Below are 20,431 nucleotides of genomic sequence, written 5' to 3'. Positions count from 1 at the left end.
TTTTCTTCTTATCTTAGCATTTCACAAGGAACGTTCTTGGTTCTACGTTGGGTGCAAAAGCTGTTGTTCAACAGCTACACCATATTTCAATCCAGTGACTGAAGAAATTGAGGCCAACAAATATTCATGTGACACCTGCGAGAAGAATGAAATCACCACAAGTATAAGGTAATATTATGTTATTTATTAGTATAAATTAATTTATATTTTACTTCACTCTTATAATCCTTTATACATTGCTGTAAGTCTATTATCCTTTATATCAGGTACAAAGTGCAAATTAAAGTAGCTGATCATACTGGAAGTACATCCTTTGTATTATTTGATAGATAAGTTATACAACTCATTCACAAATCTGCATATGAATTTGCTTGAACAACAAGTGCAGGTGTGTTTCCCATTAGTTCTTCATATAATTCATGTTTGTGAGATGCAGGGCCTGAACATAAATTAATTCTAACACAAATTATTCTTTCATATTTTTTTTGTAGTTTAACAGTGAGAATGAAATTCCTCAAGAACTAATGGATTTTTTTTTTTTTGTAAACTAAGAACTAATGGATTTGGAAGGAAGAAAGATTGCTTAAAGAAAAATTACCCGCAACCAAGTTTTAAAGTTGTCAAACTCACTGATAAGCCTAAAGTGATCTAGAAGTTTCAAGATAATGTGCGAGTGGAGGTATGTTTCAGGATAATTCGAATTTATTTATGGAATTAATGCTATGTTTTTTTTCTGAAACATAACTTTGTTTACCAATTTTAGGTTGCCATACATTCAGATTTTCCTAAAATTTCAAGTACATGTTCTGCAATTCAGGTTATAAAAAAAAGGTTATATACTCATAGGATTTAGTTCATAATTATTTATACTTTAAACAACATGAAAAAAATATTGCATGTATATTTAATACAGGCGGAGAATACATCTTCAGAAGCAAATAACAATGATTTACCACCTTTCTCTCCTGTGACTCCAAGCACAAAGCGACAACGAAGTCATATAATTGATAATCAAGGAATTCAATAATCATCAACAAAGTCTAAAGGAACATCAAAAATGGCAAAAGGAGAAAGTGGTAACAAGGTAGGAAACGTGAAGAAAGAAAGCACAAAGTCAAAGCATTAGGATGTTCATAAGGTAAAATGATCTTGTGATCAGTTTGTATAAAAGATGATGTCTTTAAACCTTTGAATTTTAATCTTTAGTTATGCATTTGTATATATTGAATTTTCAAGTAACTTGGCAAGTAATTTTCAACTAATTTTTATTCAGAAAACATACTAGAAATGATTATAGATGGACGCGAGTCTGGAATAATGCTAAATAATATTAAAGATGATGTAATGTTGTTGGTCGAAGCTGGAAAAGATGATCCTCCATGAGTATCACACTCTTTCTATAGATCACCATTATGTATTAATGGCTTATCAGATTCTTTATCTTCTTACTCTTCTTAGGTTTGTTAATCTTTTGTAGTAACTTAATCTGAAAGAAATATTCAGTTCCTCTATGATGATCAGAGTAATATTCTAGCCCAACATCGCATTGTAACTAGGTAGAGAACACCGTAACGAAAGGTTTAATCAGTTTTGCTTCTACTTTTCTTTGCAATGTATGTGGAAGCGATCAAACTGTAATGGAACGAGCTACAGCTGCCCCAAAAACTAAACTAAAATTGGTATTATGTTGATATAAATGTCATAATGAAAAAACTTTTAGCCATGTGTTGTGTTTGTATTTTACCAAGTGATTGAAAATATTTCATTGAATTCTTCTTTATATACAATTTGGTTATCTTAAAATATGATTTATTGTTAAGATCCATGTTTACCCCCACTATATTTCATAACTGTAACTAAACAAACCATTTTTACATTTTTTACCCCACTTATTGACTTTTATGTTTGTATGATGCAGGGTCTGAAAGAACAAAGTCAAAACGTAAGAATGCTGTGTTAATATTTAATGGAACTTCAGTTTGTTAATTTGAATCCTGTTTTTAATACCTTTAAATAAAATAGTTAAGAACATAAGAGATTTGTCCTTGCATAGCAGCACGGGAGATACACTAGTGTCATAATAAATCAGCTTTAAAAAGAGAAAATTATACATTAATGTACACGGCGTGAAAAATATCATTTACAGAATTAATCATCTTACCCCTATAACATTCTTAATCTTCTCCGTAAAAACCCCAAAACATTTCAAAGACTCAAACAACCCCTCCTTCCCTCTCCAAACTATTCAAAATCGCTGCCACCTGAGAAACCGTTGGGCGGCTCCTCCGCGAATTCCCGACGCAGGCCAAAGCAACCTTCGCTAACCTTATCACCAAACACTTGATCTCACTCCGAACAACCACTCTCGAATCCAAAAGCTCAGCGAATCTCTGCTCCTTGATCAACGGCGTCGCCCATTTCACGATCAATCCGTTTTCGCTTCTCCTCCCGCTCAGAATCTCCAGCAAAACGACGCCGAATCCATACACATCGCTCTCTTTGCAGTATCCTTCTTCAACGTACCAATGGATCTCCGACTTCTCACGCGGAATCAAAAACGCGAATCCGTAATCCGAAACCTTCGCCATGAACTTATCATCTAAGAGTATGTTCGATGACGTGAATCGACCGTGGACGATTCTAGGGTTTACGACTTCGTGCAGATACTCCAAACCCCTCGCCGCTCCCGCCGCGACTTTAAAACGTTTCCGCCAATCGAATTCGAGATCGGGATCTCCGTGCAAGTGATCGCTCAAGCTTCTCGCTTCTCCGATGAACTCAGTCACGACGATCCTCTCGCCGGGAGCTTCCGAGAAGCCTAGGATCGAGACGACGTTGGGATGCAGAGAGGAAGAAAGCGTTTTGAGGATTGTGGAGAAACCGAAACCCGGTTTACTCAAAACCAAACCGGGATGTATTCTTTTGACCGCGACTAGATTTTTGTGCGTTGGAATAACCGCGGCGTAAACCGTACCTAACCGACCACTGCCGATGATTCGTCGCTGGTTGAAGCCGTCGGTTGCTGAATCTATTTCGGTTAAGGGATAAGCAAGACCGACCGGTTTGGTTTCTGGAAGGAGAGGTTCGTCGGACCGGACCGGTTTCTTTCTGCATATTAAGAAGAGGAAGATGATGAGGAGAAGAAGAGAGAGCGAGAGAAGAGACAAAACAGAAACGTAAGCTACTTTTTCAGATTTCTCCATTTGATCTTTAATTTCTTTAAAAAGTCATTCATGATTTTGTGGTTACGGGGTTTGCGTGTGTTATATATACATACACGTGAGAATAATATGATAAAATAAAGGTCAAAAAGACAAAGGAAGGAATTATTTTTGCCTTTTTCTAGATGGTCTTATATTCACGGACTCTTTTTATTCAGGGGAAAATACTTTACTTTTCATTATACTAAATGAAGGAAAATTTTAATTTTTCCCTTTTGTGAAAAGTAAAATATATTTGTTTGGATATTGTAATCTATCTATCTATACTATTGTTTATATCCATAATGTATAAAATATATAAATTAACCATAAAATAAAAACAAATTTAAATTTTGGATTAGATAAGTAATAAAAAAATATTAATTATAAAAAAATTTCCAAATTCTAAAAATATATTTTAAAATAAAAAGATAATTCCAATATATATTGTGTTGTTATCTGAAAAATTTTTTTTAATAAAAAGTTAAAAATTAAAAAAATAGAAAACACATAACTAAATATTAATCAAGTAAAATTCTTAATTTTATATAGCTGAAAAGAGAATGTTGAATGATTTTTAAGATTTATTTCTATAAAATGAAAAGAAGTGTACAAAGAAATTATTAAAAAAATGTTATGTAAGAATTTTAAAGAAAAATAATAATAATAATTTATCATTATAGTCTTTTAATTAGTAATGCAGATATTAATAAGTAATTATAAAATATTTATGCATGCATGCGCGGGCGAACACCTAGTTGTAATGTACATGGTAAGAACTTTTGATTTGTTAAATTTTTAAAAATCCTACTTTTTTGTTATTTTTATTTACATGATCAGAAATTATAAAGATTCATTAACTTTTCATAAATGGAAATTCTCTCAAATAGTTATTTTTAAGTTTTTGTCACAAAAATAGTAATAAAAAAATAAAATGACCAAAATAGACCCTTTTATTTTAAAATTTTTAATATTTTAAAATTTGAAACCCTATCACCAACTCACCACTTAACTCTAAACTCTAAGTCTAGATTAGTTAACCATTGGATATAAGTGCATATTTACTTTTTAATAAAACTTATTTTGGTCATTTTCTTCTTTGAAGTATACTTTTGTAAAAATAAATTAAAAATGACTATCTAAGGAAATTTCTCATTCATAATATGAATATATTATGCATAAATAAAAACATTAAATTATATATCATAGTAATTTTATAAACATAATTGGTGTGCCACCGAATCACCATCCCAAATTAAAAACTCGTATATGATCAATAAATTTATATATAAATATGTTTGGTATAACATGAAATATTTTATTAAATAAATTAAATGTGAGTTGATAAAAAAAGAGAGACAACAGTTATGAAAGTATATTAGAGAAACGGATTATTTCTTAGATAAAGAGCCAACGTTATCAACAAAAAACAAACACAGGTAGATTTATATGTTTTTGCACGTTTAATTTGCTCTTTTCCTTCTCTGAACTTACACTTGTTAAAAAGGAATTGATGTAGCTATAAATTGAGCCAAAACATAAAATATAAGTTACTTTTTTGGGGACAAAACATAAATATAAGTTTATTAAACAAATGTAGAAGAAAAAACACAAAGCTTGTAAACATAACCAAACGATATTGATTACGAATCTAGAGAAAGGGGGTGAGGCCAGTAAGGGAACTCAGAGGGCCTTAATGGTACACACCCTTTATTGTATAACTTAGTGTAAAAGATATTGCAACAACTTTGCATCAGAGTTTTACTGTTTCATTCAAAATTTATCATTTTTGGGTAGTTACTGCTGAATTTAAATAGCATTTGTAAACTGTAATTTTTGTAAAGTAACGTAGACTGTTGGTTGCTGAGAATCATTTAGATTTTGGTTTCCGGTTGAACTTTTATAAAACAAAGGTGTTATTCTGTAGAGTGAAAGTGTAACCTGAAAATATATTCTGCTTATTGAAAATATAAAACAAAGGTGTTATTAGTGATTTTTTTTCAGAAACCAAAGATGATTAAAAAAGATTTTGAAAAAAAAAACAATTTCAAAGCTAAGAAAATTATTAGATATCAAGCATTAATAATGCAAAATTAGGGTGGGGGTGGAACCCATACGCCATGCCCAACCCTAGGCCTGGACGTTTTTAACTCAACCCGAAGTACCGACCTTAACCTGAACCAGAAAAACCGAAACCGAATCCGAACTGTTTTACAAAAATATCCGAATGGGACTTATGAGCTTACTACTTTGGACTTTGGTTATAACCCGAACCAAACCGAAATCCGAATTAGGATCCGAAGATATCTGAAATTAGTTAAATATGTTAATGTTTTTATATATATTAATGTGATTTAGATATTTTAGAGTATTCAAAATATTTTTGTAGTTCTTTTTATTTGTTATTTTAAATACTTTTTAGTTAATTTAGATAGTTTAACTAATTTTTAATTAGATTTGTAAATAATTTATATATTTTGAAATTTTTGGTCAATTTTCGAGGTTTTTAAAAATATATTTTTCTACGATTTTAAACATTGGTTAAATCCGATCCGAACCGAACCCGGAAGGAACCGAACCGAACTCGATCCGATAATTAGTAAAAACCGAATGGTATTTATGAGCATAACACCGAAAATCCGAAAATCCGAATCACCCGGACTGAAACCGAACGCCCAGGCCTACCCAACCCAAACTTAATTTTTTTTCCTAAAAATTTCTCAATCATAGTTGGAGTATTTTAGCCGCATGGCCCCGAAGAACCGTTCTACATCTTCTACACATAACCTAATTCAACAATCATTTATCAGATTAACCCGTCTACATATGTAATAGTTTACTTAACTATAGTCATCCAAATAACTAAATTTCTTCTATCGGCGTCACATATATAGTTGAAGTCAAGTATAGAAGATCAACATCTTATCATGAAAAAAAAAAAAATCTTATCATGAAGTTTTTTTTTTTAAAATAGAAAATTCCATAAAACCAAATTAGTCAATGCGATTTGAAGAGTAAAATCAAAAGCAATCGGTCGAACAACTAAACAGAATTCTGGAAAGGAGAAAAAGATCCAAAACCAAACCGACTCAAGCCCCCACACAAATAACAACCTAACACAAAGACACACTCATGCACTCTTGATACATAAGCTACAAGCCTACAACCCAGTAAATAAACCAAATATCTTCATTCATCGTCAGTTCGTCACCATTCCTAACCTTTGCATTATTAACATTTTAGAGAGATTGAATATGTTATGTTATTAATTCATGACCTAAAGGCTAATGGTCCAGTAATAATACTATACAAAATGGAAAAAGTAGAAACAAATACAGAATATATGAAACCTATATACTAAGATATAGGAGATAGATATACATAAAAGTACCATCTTAAATTGGAACTTTGCAAGTCTTGCATGCAGCTTAGGAAATACATGTTTTAATGCACTATTATTGAATCTCTCAAACTGAGTCTCTCAAAAATATAAACACAAACTATGTTAGTATTTAAAAATGAATATGAGGGATATCTTAAAGTATATTAATATATACTTAAATAATATATATATTTTTTAACTAATTTAATCATAATATCTTTTGATATTTTTTAATTAAATATATATATATATATATATATATATTTAAAAATTCTAAAAAATTTGTTGAAAAAGATTATAAAAAGATTTTAATTATATATATATATATATATATTCAGTTATATTTTATAAAATGAAAAGAATAAATTATATCCTATTTTATCTATTTAATAATAATATTTTTCATTTTAAAAAGTCATTGCATTGAAATAAAATTATTTTAAATTGATAAGTTAATATATTTTATTTTCACAAATATAAAACATTTACGCGAAAATATAATATGTTAGTAGAACGGGTTAACATTGATAAACTATATAATACATGTAAAAAAAGTTAATATATCTTAAATTATTTTATATACAGTAATTTATTATATAAAATGAATAAACATAAAAAATGTTAAAGAAAATCTAGCGCTTTGAATTACGGATCATGATCATAATAAATTAAATACAAAATAAATTTAAATATGTTATTTCATGCATAAAAATTTGGTTTAGTAATATGTTATTTCATGCATAAAAATAATTTTATATAATATTTTTATACAAAATAAATTTAGAAACATAGGTTAAAATTTCATATCTACAACTATATGTGATCTTCTTATTTATTTTGAAACTCTCAGCAATATGTTGTTTAAAAATGTTTATACATAAAAAATAATGGTATATAATAACCCTTAGCTCATATACTATTTTTAAAAATGTTTTATTAGAAAACTATGAAGTTTAATAATTCATTTAAAATATTAATACAAATAATTAAAAAAATTTAATTATAACAAAATCTGCTGAGAAAAATTTAGGAAAAAATTACCAAAAGTTCAAAATGCTTTTTAATAAAATAATGCATTAATGTAGTAATAAAAAAAATTCAGAATTCATGTAATGTTCCAAACTCAAAAATAGTTGTGTAGTTTTCCAAAATTTTCTTGACAAAATATACAATTTCAAAAATAAATATTCAAACTCAAAATGATAATATTTCAAATTTATAAAAAAATAAAATTATAGATAATAAAGAATAACTTTTTGAAATGCACCACAAAAAAAAACTATATATGTTGTAAAAATTAAAGTATTCTAATATTTTGAAATTTTAATTAAAAAGAATTAATATCATAACATCTAAAAATATATATCTCAATAAAATTTACTAAAATAAATCGATAGATGCTACTATATAAAAAATTTACTAAAATAATTGGACTATATTATTTAAACAAAATAGTGTTTTTTACTTATAAATCCTGTAAAATACTAAATGATATGTGTTAAAGTATATTTTTAAACACAACATGTAAATATAAATTATCTTAAACATATATATTTTTTATAACATAAATAAATAAATTTTAAAAATGTATTATATGCAAAATGTATAAATTAAAGAAAAAACATATTTTGGAGAAAATTTTCTATTTGATTATTTCAAATTGTTATATTATTGTACCTATCGAGAAAATATATTCGTAAGTAATAAAAATAATAATATAGTAAAATGTATTAAGCAAATCACTACATATCAATAATATCGAATAAAAATATAAATAATAATATTATAGAATTAATATGTAACACTAAAATTGAAATTATATATTTAAATCATTTGTAATAAAATTAAATAACTTTATAAAATGAAAAAATATATGCACGGACGCGTGGATCAAAATCTAGTTTTCCTGAATTTTTTTCCAAGCTGTAGAAATAATGGGTTCTGTAGAAATAATGGGTTTCGGCGAATTTATTTCACGGCAAAGAACCGTTATCAAATAACAACTCATTTATTACTAACTACGAAATATTAAATCCAGTATTCAAGTAACCAAATTTCTCCTCTCGGTCACATCAGATTAAACAAGTCAAATATAGAAAAGCTTTATCATCAAGCTGAAGACTCAATTCCTTATGATTTTCAACCAAGTTGTTAATACCTTTGACTGAGAATCTTTTATATATTAAAGTGCAAGTCGCTTAGCGAATCAAATCCTGATACGTGTGTATATATTTTTTTAAATGATCAATTAAAAATCTACTTTCGATCATATTTTTTTTATCAACCGTAAAAGTCTAAAACCTTAAATTTCTCATATCACTAACACGTTCAGATTTTTCAAAAAATCATGTCAACTATAACTTCCAATCACGTCACATGTTCTGATAGTTTTTTTTTTTTTTTTTTCCATTGAACGGCCATTCTATTACTCAAGCTTGAGGTGGTCTGGGTAATCTGATAGTTTCTATCTCTTAGCTTCCAAGCAATTTTCTTTGTCACCGAAAATTCCATTAAAATGATAGAAAGCTATATTCGAAATTCCAGATTATAGATGATTTCACAAGAAGGGAATCGAGATTTCCCAAGAAGGGAAACGAGAACAATACCAAAACTCAAATTCACAAAAAAAAAAAATATAATTATATTTTAAATACTTATTTACAAAAAAATTATAAACAAAACTAAGTGGATCATATATGATATTTTAACTATTTCTTATGTGTTGATATTTATTTATTATTTTTGATAAAAATTTATTCCAAATATGGATATCCGGAAAAAAAATCAAAATCCAACTTACGTTTCAAACTGTTGTGTTTCAATGCAAATGTGCAGCTTTCTAATTTTAGCTTTACCCGTTTATCCAATTCCAGAGAAATGTGACAAAAATAATATTTAATTTTGATATAAAAGTAAAATATTCGAAATATATAAAACAAATGCAGTTGATAGTAAAACCCAAAGCAAAAGGTCGAACTCAAACTCACCATAATTCTGAAGATAAAATGGTTTTTACAAATCAAATAGTCCAACACCTAAACCGACTCAAAACCCACACAAATTAATACCAACACAAAGACAAACTCAGAAACCCCAAACCTCAGAATCAATACACACAACTTGCTCCAGTACGATTAGACAGTACTTAAAGTCAGAGCCTTTCTAAATCCATCTCTTACTTGAGATCAAAGCATGTTTGTCACCTCACTCTATACAGAGTTTGTCCTAAGTAGTAGCTTCTCTCTGTCTCTTTCTCTCTTCCTCTTTCTTGGGAAGAACATGAGCTTCATACAAAGCAAGAATCTCTTTCTTGTTCTGATGCCCTTTGTTCAGTATCAAATGTCCGTAGTCATACTTAGTCAATTCATGCCTAAGATTTTGCACCGTGAGCTTCTTGTAATCTTCTGCTTCCTCCTCGTCTTCACCTCCTCTGGAAACGGAAACACCATCCTCATAAGCACCACTATCATCATCTCCTCTTGCGCTCCGAGACCGTTTATTAGTCTTCAAGATTCTATCGCTTGCTTCTTCTCCAATGTCCATATCAACAACATCTTCGACCCTGGTCCGTTTCCCACGCGAAGAACTGGCATCTCTGATTTTGTTGTCAAGCGCAGTTTCTTTCAACCTAGCTTGAGCTAACTCTTGCTGAAGATTATCAACGCTTGCCTGTGCAGCTTGCAGCTCAAGAGAAAGAGCTTCGGCTCTTCGGTTTGCAGCTATATGAGCCTTGCGCTCTTCATCCAACAGCTTCTCCAGTGACTTCACGTTATGCGCTCTCTGTTCGTTGGTTTCCTTTAACAACGACTCGATCTCTTTCTCTCTTTCTCCTACTCTTGCTTCTAAGACTGTAACCTTGGAGACAGCCTCCATCTCAGACACACGGAGTCTGTGCAGCTCATCTTCCAAGTCGTTTTTCTGCCTTTCTAAGTTTTCCGCATGTCTCCCAGCTCGCTCGATCTGAGTAAGTCTTTCCATCGCCAACCTCTGACTCTCGCTTTTCTCCTTTTGGGAAGTCACGGCATCAGTTCGAGCTTTGTCCGCCAGTTCAGTAGCCCTTTTAGCTTCTATCTCAGCTGTTTTGCATCTCTCTTGGACTTCATCGAATCTTTCAAAGTCAGATCGGTACTTTTGCTCCAAGCGGATTTTCTCCTGTTCCAACTTGTTTGCCTCCTTTTCATATGCTAGAGCCTTTGTGTTGGCACTGTCTAACCTATCAATCATTTCCCTTAACTCTAGTTTCAGTGATGCTGTTTCCACGTCAAAGCTTTTGATTTTCAACTCTGCCGCCTGCAAAAGACATGACCAAAACTAAGATCCACATCCAAACTAACGTTGAACTGATTCAAACCAACTTAACAAGACAAGATTGAAACAGATAGACTATCATTTCGAAAAGCTCACCTTCAACTCTGATCTTAGAACAGTTAGAGACTGCTCCGCCTTCTCAATTTTTGTTGCCTTCTCTTTAATTTCTTCATCCTGAAATTTATCAACCACCCCGCATATTTTGATGATATACTGATGATTACAAAACTTATAGTATTCTTATGAATGGGAGAAAGAAAGTACCTTCTCAACTAAAGTTAAAGTAAATTCCTCCCTCAGAACATCTTCCCTCAATTGTGTTTCCTTGCCTGAACGTTGTTGAACTGAAGCAGCCTTTTGAAGAGCAGATCTCGCCTCTCCCACAGCATAATCATATTTCCTTTTCCATTCCTCTGTCTCTTCTTGCGCGGATTTGGCTTGCTCTTTAGCTGCAGCAAGCCTAGCATCAGAAGTAGTACTCCGTGTCCTAAGCACTTCCATATCAGATTTGAGCTGATCTTCAACAGCTTTCTGCTTCAAAACAAACTGGTCATACTTCCTTTTCCATTCCTTGATATCTTCCTGTTTAGATTCCACGGTTTTAACCAAAGTGGAGCACCGTTCATTCAGCGACCTGTTCTCCCCCTGTAGTTTAGTTATGCGCTCTCTATATACATCTTCCAGCTTCTTTTTGTCGATGTTGGATTCATCATAACGTTTCTGGTATTCCAACTTGTATTTCTCGCTATCGTTCAACTGCTGCTTTACATGTTTCATCGCCTCTTCAACGGAACGGAATTTCACTGCAAGTGAGTTCTTCTCTATAGCGATATTATCTATAAGCCTTTTCGTCAGATCATATATCGGTCCTTCCAAGCTGAATGATTATAAACAGAACACAAAATGGGCAAAATACATGAACAAACCTCTAACAAACAAACACGTAAATCAAATCAGTGGGGGACTAGAAGTAGTAACTACCTTTGCTGCAAGAACACAGAAAGTTTCTGCCATTTCCCCGGGCCATGGCATGATGCTTCATAGTCTGACAAACGTGCTTCTAGAACCTGAGAAACAATCGATCATTAAATACAAAGAAAAAAAACAATCAGCAACTAACCAAACCATACATCTAATCAAAATAATATGTCCTTAAGTAACCAACCTTGACAACATTATCCATATTTGCATTAGAGGCATGACAAGCTGCTCTAAGCTGCTTTTCCATACTTTGGATAGTACTCGTGCATCGCAAATCTGCCTCCATGAATGCATTCTTTTTGTAATCCTAAACAACAAAAGAAGGTCTATATCAGTATAATGCTTGCGAGGAGTAAATTATGTGAAAATTGAGAAGAGTACTTATGACTGATCAACACTGTCTTAGAGTCTATCACCTCAAATTTTTTCTTCAGGTCTTTATGGAGAAGTTCCTCGTATTTTTTTCTGGCTAAACCAGCCCCTACAGCATTAGCGTTAAACATAGCCAAGGCTTTTCGAACTGCTTCTTCATGTTCTTCCCTCAGTGCACCCTAGGTAGCAGAATTGGAATGAATCAGTCATAAATTACAAATAACGAGAGGATAAAGACAAAGTACTTACTTCTTCAGGAGCTTTTGATTGGTCAAAGGCCGCCAAATATGCTTCTATACCAGAATCGTATGCTCTTCGACACTCAGTTTCTTCCACACTCTACAAGAACATAATAAAAATCACTTTATGAAGTATCTGAGATAAAATAGGCTAGAGAATGCATTAGTAAAAACTTCCCAACTGATCCGTGATGGTACAAAGTACACAAATGTCTGAATACAATGATCAACCATAAGTTTGCCCATTAATGAGATAATGTATGTTCAAAGTATGTAAAGTAAACCCGGCCAAATCCACTCAATTACTCCAAGTCTCAGGTTTTAAACCATTTATGAAAAAGAGTGGCTTTTGACTTTAAAATGTATCGAACTTCAAAAGAGGCAAGAGATCTCGAACCTGCCAAGATGAGGTTATTGTTGGCACGGCACCGTTATTCAACGCATCCAGATAAGACTGTGTGATACCAACGAGTATAGGACCGGTCATCACCGTACCCCCTAGCTGTTTGGGCCTCGTCTTCTCGAAAACAAACTTGGTTAATGCATCCAGGCCAGCACCAAACTCGGCTCTCAAATCTTCCAACTGCACAGACACACAGGATATTATGTAACCAAGCATTAAACAAACCCTTCAGCGTAGTATAATAGATGAAGTATACGCAAAAATGATACTAACCGGAATTTGATCAAGTCTCTGGAGGTCCTTTTCATTTGTCAGAGGCCTTACAAGAGGAAAACATTCTCTGTCCGGAAAAAGTGCACGGATTGAATCACGGATCTGCAAAAATATTGTTCTCATTAACATTGACTCACAATTAAATTACACCTGGTCGCCACACCAAGCTTTATCAAGAGTGGATGACAATCTAAATAAACATACCAAAAAATATAAAGCACATGCAACCATTACCTCATTCTTAGAACCAATATCTCCTCCACTACCTTGAACCGGCCTTAACGCAATTTCTAAATAGTCACGCGGAGAAATCTTGCGGTTATCTTCAACTAGGTCCAAATAAAAGTCCTGCAAGTAAATATATCAAAGTCAATACATATTCATCAGTAAGACATAGAAATAAACAACCAAAACTAACTTCAAAAAATGGGAGAGGATTACCCTAAGGAGCCAGACAAAGATGGGAGAAAACTGTCCAAGCTCAGAACGTGAACTCGTCCCTCCAGATGCCTTAACGCGGATATGCTTTGTCATTTGAGTAACAAGAGAAAGACGATCAAGCGAAGCTTCGTCAATACCTCCCATCTGAAACATACAAAAGAGAACAACATTTAAGGCAAAAACAACATCCCATCCAAGGCACAAGTTCGAACTGGAAAAAGAACAAACCTGATTATACACGAACATGCTTGACAAAAGAACAGCTAACGAGAATATCTGAGTGCTATAGGTACCCTGCGGCATTGCAAACGAGAGTGAATCAGAACATGTTGAAGGAAAAAAGTGAAGTAATTCCCAATGGTAAATTACTTACGGTTTGATCATAAGCATCAATGCCTTCACTATCCAACAACAAAAGGTTATACTCAGATCCATCGAGAGCAGTTCGTTTGATAGGAGAACTCCACAGCCAAAGCCCCTTGGTACACGGCTTGTGTGTCGACGCTACTTGAAACCCATTACTACGTCCAAGAAGCTAACACAACGCAACACAAATCAAATCAAATCAATTCAATTCCAGAAAAGCAAACCCTAAAACCCTAAAGGTACCTGATTGAGAATAAAGCTCTTTCCTTGACGAGCCCTACCACAAACCGAGACAACGCCGATCGGCTCCTTGACGAGTTGCAGAGTAGCGACAGCTTCAGGGTCCATCCGAAACTTTCCTTTCTCGTCGCAGTACACTAGACGAATCGGTCTCGGTGGTCCCGTCACTGCGGATGACGACGCCGGAGAGGTTGAAGGGTACGATCTCAGCGACGGAGAAGCGGAAGAAGACGGCGAGTCTTTGGTTCCTCGACTGAAGAAACCCCTCATCTCTGCGAATTCGAAAATCTGAATTTAGTACGGAAGAGACCTAAAAAGTAAGATCCGTTCGCTAGAGAGAAAGGAGAGCCAGCGATTAAATGAGATTTTATGGGCCCCCACTATGTACTTTCTCTGTATTAGCCCAGTTTCACCTATTAAGGAAATAAGCCTAGCCCAGTTTCACCTATACAGCTCGTCTAAATTTCAACTTTGAAGATTTCACTTTCTTTTCTTTTTTTAGTTTCAAATAAAATAAAACAAAAAACAAAACTCTACTGGACCAAACACAACTTTCTACAGTTTTTAGACGGTTTAATTTTTGTATACCAGAGGTCAACTGTTAACATGTTCAAACCAGATAAACCAGTATAATCTGATCCAACTGAACCAAAGATTAAATTTAAACTTACGTGAAAATGCATGAGCAATATTAATTAATCATATTTGACAAGTAATATTCAATTAATCATGTGACTGTTACGAACAAAAACGTATGGGACCATGAGTTTTTTTGTAAGACAAGTGGAAAAGAAAAGCAGACGAACGAAACAATATAATATAATTCAAAATTTCATGAAACTTTTAGGTTATTTTTAATTGTAAGTTTCCCTATTTTTACTATAAATTTGACTATTTCTTTTTATAGTAATAATATATTTGTTACTATATTAAAACAATTCACAAAGAATATTAATGTTTTATTTTGTTCACAATTAATATTTTATTTTCTTGAATTTAATAGATTTTAATAACTGAGTTTAATATTTTAAACAATCCGAAAAAAGAAAGGCCAATTTATTGTATTTTTTAAAAACAAGTAGTATAAAACTATTTATGTATGATTATGTTTGAGAAAAATATTTTTTTTTATATATTTCTTTAAATTCACATCAACAAAATTTTGAAAATAATGAATTTCGCAATTGTTTATTTTACCACCAAAATCTAGGCTAAACCAAAAAAATAATAGAAAACCATAACTATTTGATTTATTGTTAGTTTTAAAATTATTTATAGCTGACTATATGTATACATATGTTATTTTGTTTTTTAGTGGCGCGATATTTAGTGTGAATTTTTGTCGCTGGAGACTTGTGAATGTGTTTTGTGGATACTGTCAATTTTAAATTACTCTTACCTTATTATTAAATAAAATTATCCTTACTAATAGTTGACGTCTTTCTTGTTTTTGCTATGCTCGGACGTACCTGAAGGGTTGTTTTCTGCCGAGTTCCAGATTTCTAGGATGCATGTTTGCAGTGTTATAATATGAATAAATATAATGTGCATTAGTTATGAATAGGCCTGAGCATTTTAACCTGGACCCGAAAACCCGAACCGGAACCGACCCAAAAATACCCGACCTGGAACCGGACCGAAAATTTACAAGTACTTTTTGGGTCTAAATTTTTTTATCCGAAAGAACCGGAACCGAAAAGAACCGATCCGAATAGACTCGGACCCGAAAAGAACCGATCCGAATAGACTCGGACCCGAAAAGAACCGATCCGAATAGACCCGAACCCGAAAAGAACCGACCCGAATAGACTCGACCTGATAAGAACCGATTTGTGCCCGAATTAAAAATATGTATATCTAAAACTATGATGTTTTTGTGTTCAATTTTATATATAATTTTATGATTTAGTTGAAATATCTTTTGTTAACAACATTTGTTATTATTTTTTAATATTTTTAAGTAATATAATGCTTTAAAATGAAAAATTTAGAGTTTAAAAATGTTTTATTTAAATTATTAAAAGTTTCATTTAACTTATTTTGTAAAATTTTAGATATATATGAAAAATATCAACTAAATTTGATGGACTTGGGTATTTCATGTCTTTTTCAGATCCTAAACACCCGAACCCGACCTGGACCAAAAAAATTACAGGTACTTTATGAGTATTTTAATTATAGACCCGAACTGACCCGGACCCGAAAAAAACCGACCCGAACCCGAACCGAAAATTTTTAAGTACCTACTGAGTCTGAATATTTAGGACCCGAAAAACCCGGATCCAAAAAAAACCAGACCGAACCCGACCCGAAGACCGGAACGGCCAGGCCTAGTTATGAACGTTTTTGTGTGGAAGCGGAACAAAGTCGATCATTTCACTATCAAATGGAAATAATAGTCTAACTAGATTAAATCCGCACCTTGCGGGGGATAAACATTATATATATAAATTATTTTATGTATTATATGTTCTTACATATTATGAAATCAAATGGAAATAATAGTCTAACTAGATTAAACCCGCACCTTGCGGGGGATAAACATTATATATATAAATTATTTTATGTATTATATGTTCTTACATATTATGAAATCAAATGGAAATAATAGTCTAACTAGATTAAACCCGCACCTTGCGGGGGATAAACATTATATATATAAATTATTTTATGTATTATATGTTCTTACATATTATGAAATAATAAATATATATTGAAATGATTAAAAGTCAGTAACTATTACATATATAATTAATTTGGTGCAAACGTATAAATCAATTTTATTAATCTAAACAATTTTTTTAAAAATTTGATAGGATATGTAACTAAATTTAAATGATATTAACATACATAATATATGTTTTAAACCTTAATGATTAATTAAATTAGACTTTTATTTAAATGATTTTGTAATCATTTGTATTTTGTCATAACAAAAATTTTAAACCATGGATCGCAAAATTTGAATGTGAGACTTTTAACAGTTTTAGTAATTTATAGTCGCTTTTTAAAATTCAAAATATAACACATACAGAAAAATTTAAATTTTTATAATATGCTTATTGTGATTTTTTTTAAATTATTTTAATAGTTTAAAATTAAACAAATTTGATAGAAGATACATTATTTTTTTATCAGATCTTTATTATTCAAAATCATTAATTGTCATATATATTTTAGCCATATTAGGCAATTCCGTAATCTTTATTTAAGGAAATAATAAATGACATTAATAATGAATTTATGGTTAGTTTAATAAAAAGCTTATAATATAATTCGATGGACCAACATATTTCTTTAATAATTCTAAGAATCATCCTAGTGATGACACGTGGCTACAAAAAGTTGTAATGTTTCACAAATAATATATAGGGGATACCAGATGCATCAAACAAATAATATACTATTCTCATTATATTTGGGTACAATAGTTCGTTTGCTTGGTAGCCAAGTAGTTTATGAAAATTATGTTGTATGTTCTTCCCGTAGTGACCCATTCTTGATGTCTAATTTGACGGTTTACTGTGTGTACTCTATGGAGTATGGAATGTTTAGCAATCTCCAGCATGGAATGTTTAGCAATCTCCAGCAAAATTTGGCTAAAACCAAGGTCTTTTCATACTGAATCATCCAAGACGCTATCTTGTTCGGTTGTGATGCAGTATAAAGCTTATAGGTTCCCAAAAAATAAATTATAAAACCTCCATAGACAGCCTTGTTGACTGAAACTTACGATCGTTGAAGTTGCTAGGCTTTTGCTTGACAATAATGTAGAAGGTACTTACGCGGGTGCAACACCATTAGATGGTGGATCCGAGCAGTTGATAATCCTCCTTCCTTCTCTACATTTATCTCTCTCGAGTCAGCCACATTCTGTTCAGCCGACCGCACTCACACTTGTTCGACCCTCGAGATCTTCTGCTGAGCTCAATCAAATAAACTCCCTTGCGATACAAAAAATACTGTAACAGTACAGCAGGAGCATAAGGGAAGCTGAAGGAGACGATGTTGTTACCGTGTCAACAGTAAGAACCAGACAACAGGGATGTGAGTGACCCATGGACGCTTTTGGAAGACGGGATAAGCTCAGGTCAATCAAGAAGCAATGCTTCAAACAGTAGTGACAGGGGCAATCTTTGAGCCACTCGTTGGCTAAAAAGTCTACCGAGGGTCATACGGAATGATAGGACGTACAATTGTTCAGTGGATGATGACAGCTCAAGTGGGTCTACTGTTGCATAGTTGTTTTCTTATGATCATGAGAGATCTCTGGAAAGTGAGAATCAAAGGAGCAAAGAAGCTTGGATCGTTGTTCCCTTCTTTCTTGATGAACATGGCTTATTATATCCAGAATTTGAGTAAAAGAAACTGAATATATATTTCCAGGCTTGACATATTTTAAAAAGTCTAAATTTAATTTACAGGAGGCATAAGAGAACATAAGAAAAAGAAGAAACGTAGACGTATTAAAACCTATTATAACTTATTCAATACCTCTCATGGTTTTGTCTACATAGAGAACATCGTCAGTCCTCTTGAATAGCTCTCCAACACATCTTTTCCAGCATCCTACAAAAAAAAAAAAAAATTAAAATCAAATTGACGTGAAAACAACTATACATCGAGCAAACATTTTCCAGGCCTCTATATTCGTTCTCTAGTCGACTAATCTTTCACCAAATCTGAGACAGAGCAGAGTTGTGAACTCATTGCCGGCCTCTGCATCGAAGCACAGCCTAATTACGGATTTTCTGGAAAAAAAGACAACACTTTTTGTTCTTCCCGGTCCTCTAATCCCTAATACCATTCAAACTGGAAACCAGATTTAAGTTCATGTTTGCAAAGAGTTTATATTAACTAACAAATCAGAAATCATAATCAAGAGAACTCTAACCATCTTGGAGACTGGTGAAATTGACAAATTAATGTGATCTCCAAGTGCCATATCCCTACAGAAACGAACCGACACAACTTCACCCATCTCCCTAAATGCATCGAGAAACATTGAATCTGTAACATTTGCATTCAGATCTCCGAGAATAAATCAAAATCATGAAAATCTCAAAACTCACATAAGATAAACTGCCATGAGATTTCAGTAGCTCAATCATTTTCTGTGAGATATGAAAGGATGATATTTACGGGAACGGGGAATCGTGCTTGGCATGAGTTGAAGGAGTTAAGAAGTTCGTTAACGACAACAATTGAATGCATCTGTAACGTTTCCGGGTTGTCTTTATGAGTGAAAAGTAGTTAATATGATCAGGCGTCACCCCCATAGATCTAAGGGGGAGAGACGATCTCCATGGGCCGCAAAAACATATAATAGCCATGTTCGTTTAACGAACGCTGAACAGAGACGCGGCGTCATAGATTTGTTCATAAGTTTTACGGTGTTGTCGCTGAACAGAGACGCGGCGTCAGAATAAAAGAAGCTTTCCGGTGTTGCCGCTAACGCCAAAAAAAGTAGCGACCATTATTCCTCATTTCTCGCTCCTCTGTGCGACTGAAAACAAAAGATTTCTTCTCCTGTTCTTCTCTCTTTCCCTTTGGATACTCCTTTTTTCATTTTGAATTTTGATCTCTAGCCGCTGCCGCAGCTAACAGCCCAAAACGTAAGCAAACAGGAATCAGAATGAAGCCCAACAGGACCATCTTTAATGAAACGATGCGGTTTGCAGACTGGACACGTCTCGCGATGCTATGAAATGAATTTCATACGTGGATCCTAAGGAGAGAGGAAACCCTCTTATATATAATTGGGTCGACCATCTATTTCTCCACGATAACTATCATATAGCATCAAATCTTCATCGAACTTTAACCTCATGCTAAATCCCCACAATATAAAAATTGCAAAGCTATTTCTCCATGAATCAATAGTTCGTAACTTAATTACCCATAGATCATGGTTTAAATTGGTTTATTTGTTTTAATTGGTTTACTCCTAATCAAAAAGCTTAAAATCAATTCAACCAAACCAAAATCCAATTTTTATATATAATCTTTTTTCTTAAAAAAATTATCATCTTCTTCAAAGGCATTCCTTCTCCTTTTTCACCAACGTCGTTAATCCTAGCCATGGCCAAAAACTGATCTTCTCTCATGATCAATTTATTGGTGAGAACGAAAGCATTATTGGAGTCATCCCAAACCTTTCTTAGTACACAATACCGTCACTGGTCTTCCTAAAGCCGATTAGCTCTGTTGCTCGCGGCGTTTCTCC

At 32.7% G+C, this 20,431-nt stretch overlaps 2 protein-coding genes and 1 long non-coding RNA gene across 3 annotated transcripts; 1 reads left to right on the top strand and 2 right to left on the bottom strand.

Moving 5' to 3' along the window:
- Window positions 1-36: 36 nt before the first annotated feature.
- LOC106317682 lies at window positions 37-818 on the top strand. The gene is made up of 3 exons (XR_001265200.1): window positions 37-168; window positions 553-679; window positions 764-818. It is a non-coding gene; the product is annotated as an uncharacterized LOC106317682 (long non-coding RNA).
- Window positions 819-2,097: 1,279 nt separating this feature from the next.
- LOC106316109 (serine/threonine-protein kinase-like protein CCR2) lies at window positions 2,098-3,246 on the bottom strand. Its single transcript, XM_013753979.1, has one exon. The coding sequence runs from the start codon at window positions 3,201-3,203 to the stop codon at window positions 2,214-2,216; it is 990 nt and encodes a 329-aa protein (XP_013609433.1). The 5' UTR covers window positions 3,204-3,246; the 3' UTR covers window positions 2,098-2,213.
- A 6,304-nt stretch (window positions 3,247-9,550) lies between these two features.
- Window positions 9,551-14,521, bottom strand: LOC106318336 (interferon-induced guanylate-binding protein 2). The gene is made up of 14 exons (XM_013756266.1): window positions 14,209-14,521; window positions 13,973-14,134; window positions 13,828-13,893; window positions 13,600-13,743; window positions 13,393-13,506; window positions 13,159-13,260; window positions 12,880-13,065; window positions 12,493-12,582; window positions 12,288-12,422; window positions 12,056-12,178; window positions 11,872-11,957; window positions 11,155-11,767; window positions 10,987-11,064; window positions 9,551-10,872 (listed from the first exon to the last, which is right to left on the bottom strand). The coding sequence occupies exons 1-14, from the start codon at window positions 14,473-14,475 to the stop codon at window positions 9,808-9,810; spliced, it is 3,231 nt and encodes a 1,076-aa protein (XP_013611720.1). The 5' UTR covers window positions 14,476-14,521; the 3' UTR covers window positions 9,551-9,807.
- Between the last annotated feature and the right edge of the window lie 5,910 nt (window positions 14,522-20,431).

The sequence above is a fragment of the Brassica oleracea genome, chromosome C9, assembly GCF_000695525.1.
Source record: "Brassica oleracea var. oleracea cultivar TO1000 chromosome C9, BOL, whole genome shotgun sequence".
Classification (NCBI taxonomy): domain Eukaryota; kingdom Viridiplantae; phylum Streptophyta; class Magnoliopsida; order Brassicales; family Brassicaceae; genus Brassica; species Brassica oleracea.
Note: the sequence above shows the minus strand (reverse complement) of the source record. Positions and strands in the feature narration are given on the sequence as shown.

What these genes read in the sequence shown, in the direction of transcription:
- LOC106318336 (XM_013756266.1), bottom strand. Translation starts at nt 14,475, where the DNA reads ATGAGGGGTTTCTTCAGTCGAGGAACCAAAGACTCGCCGTCTTCTTCC. An exon ending in ATATTGGTTCTAAGAATGAG is followed by an intron (nt 13,261 to 13,392) that starts GTAATGGTTGCA and finishes ATATTTTTGCAG; the next exon opens with ATCCGTGATTCAATCCGTGC. An exon ending in ATATGGATAATGTTGTCAAG is followed by an intron (nt 11,958 to 12,055) that starts GTTGGTTACTTA and finishes ATTGTTTCTCAG; the next exon opens with GTTCTAGAAGCACGTTTGTC.
- LOC106316109 (XM_013753979.1), bottom strand. Translation starts at nt 3,203, where the DNA reads ATGGAGAAATCTGAAAAAGTAGCTTACGTTTCTGTTTTGTCTCTTCTC.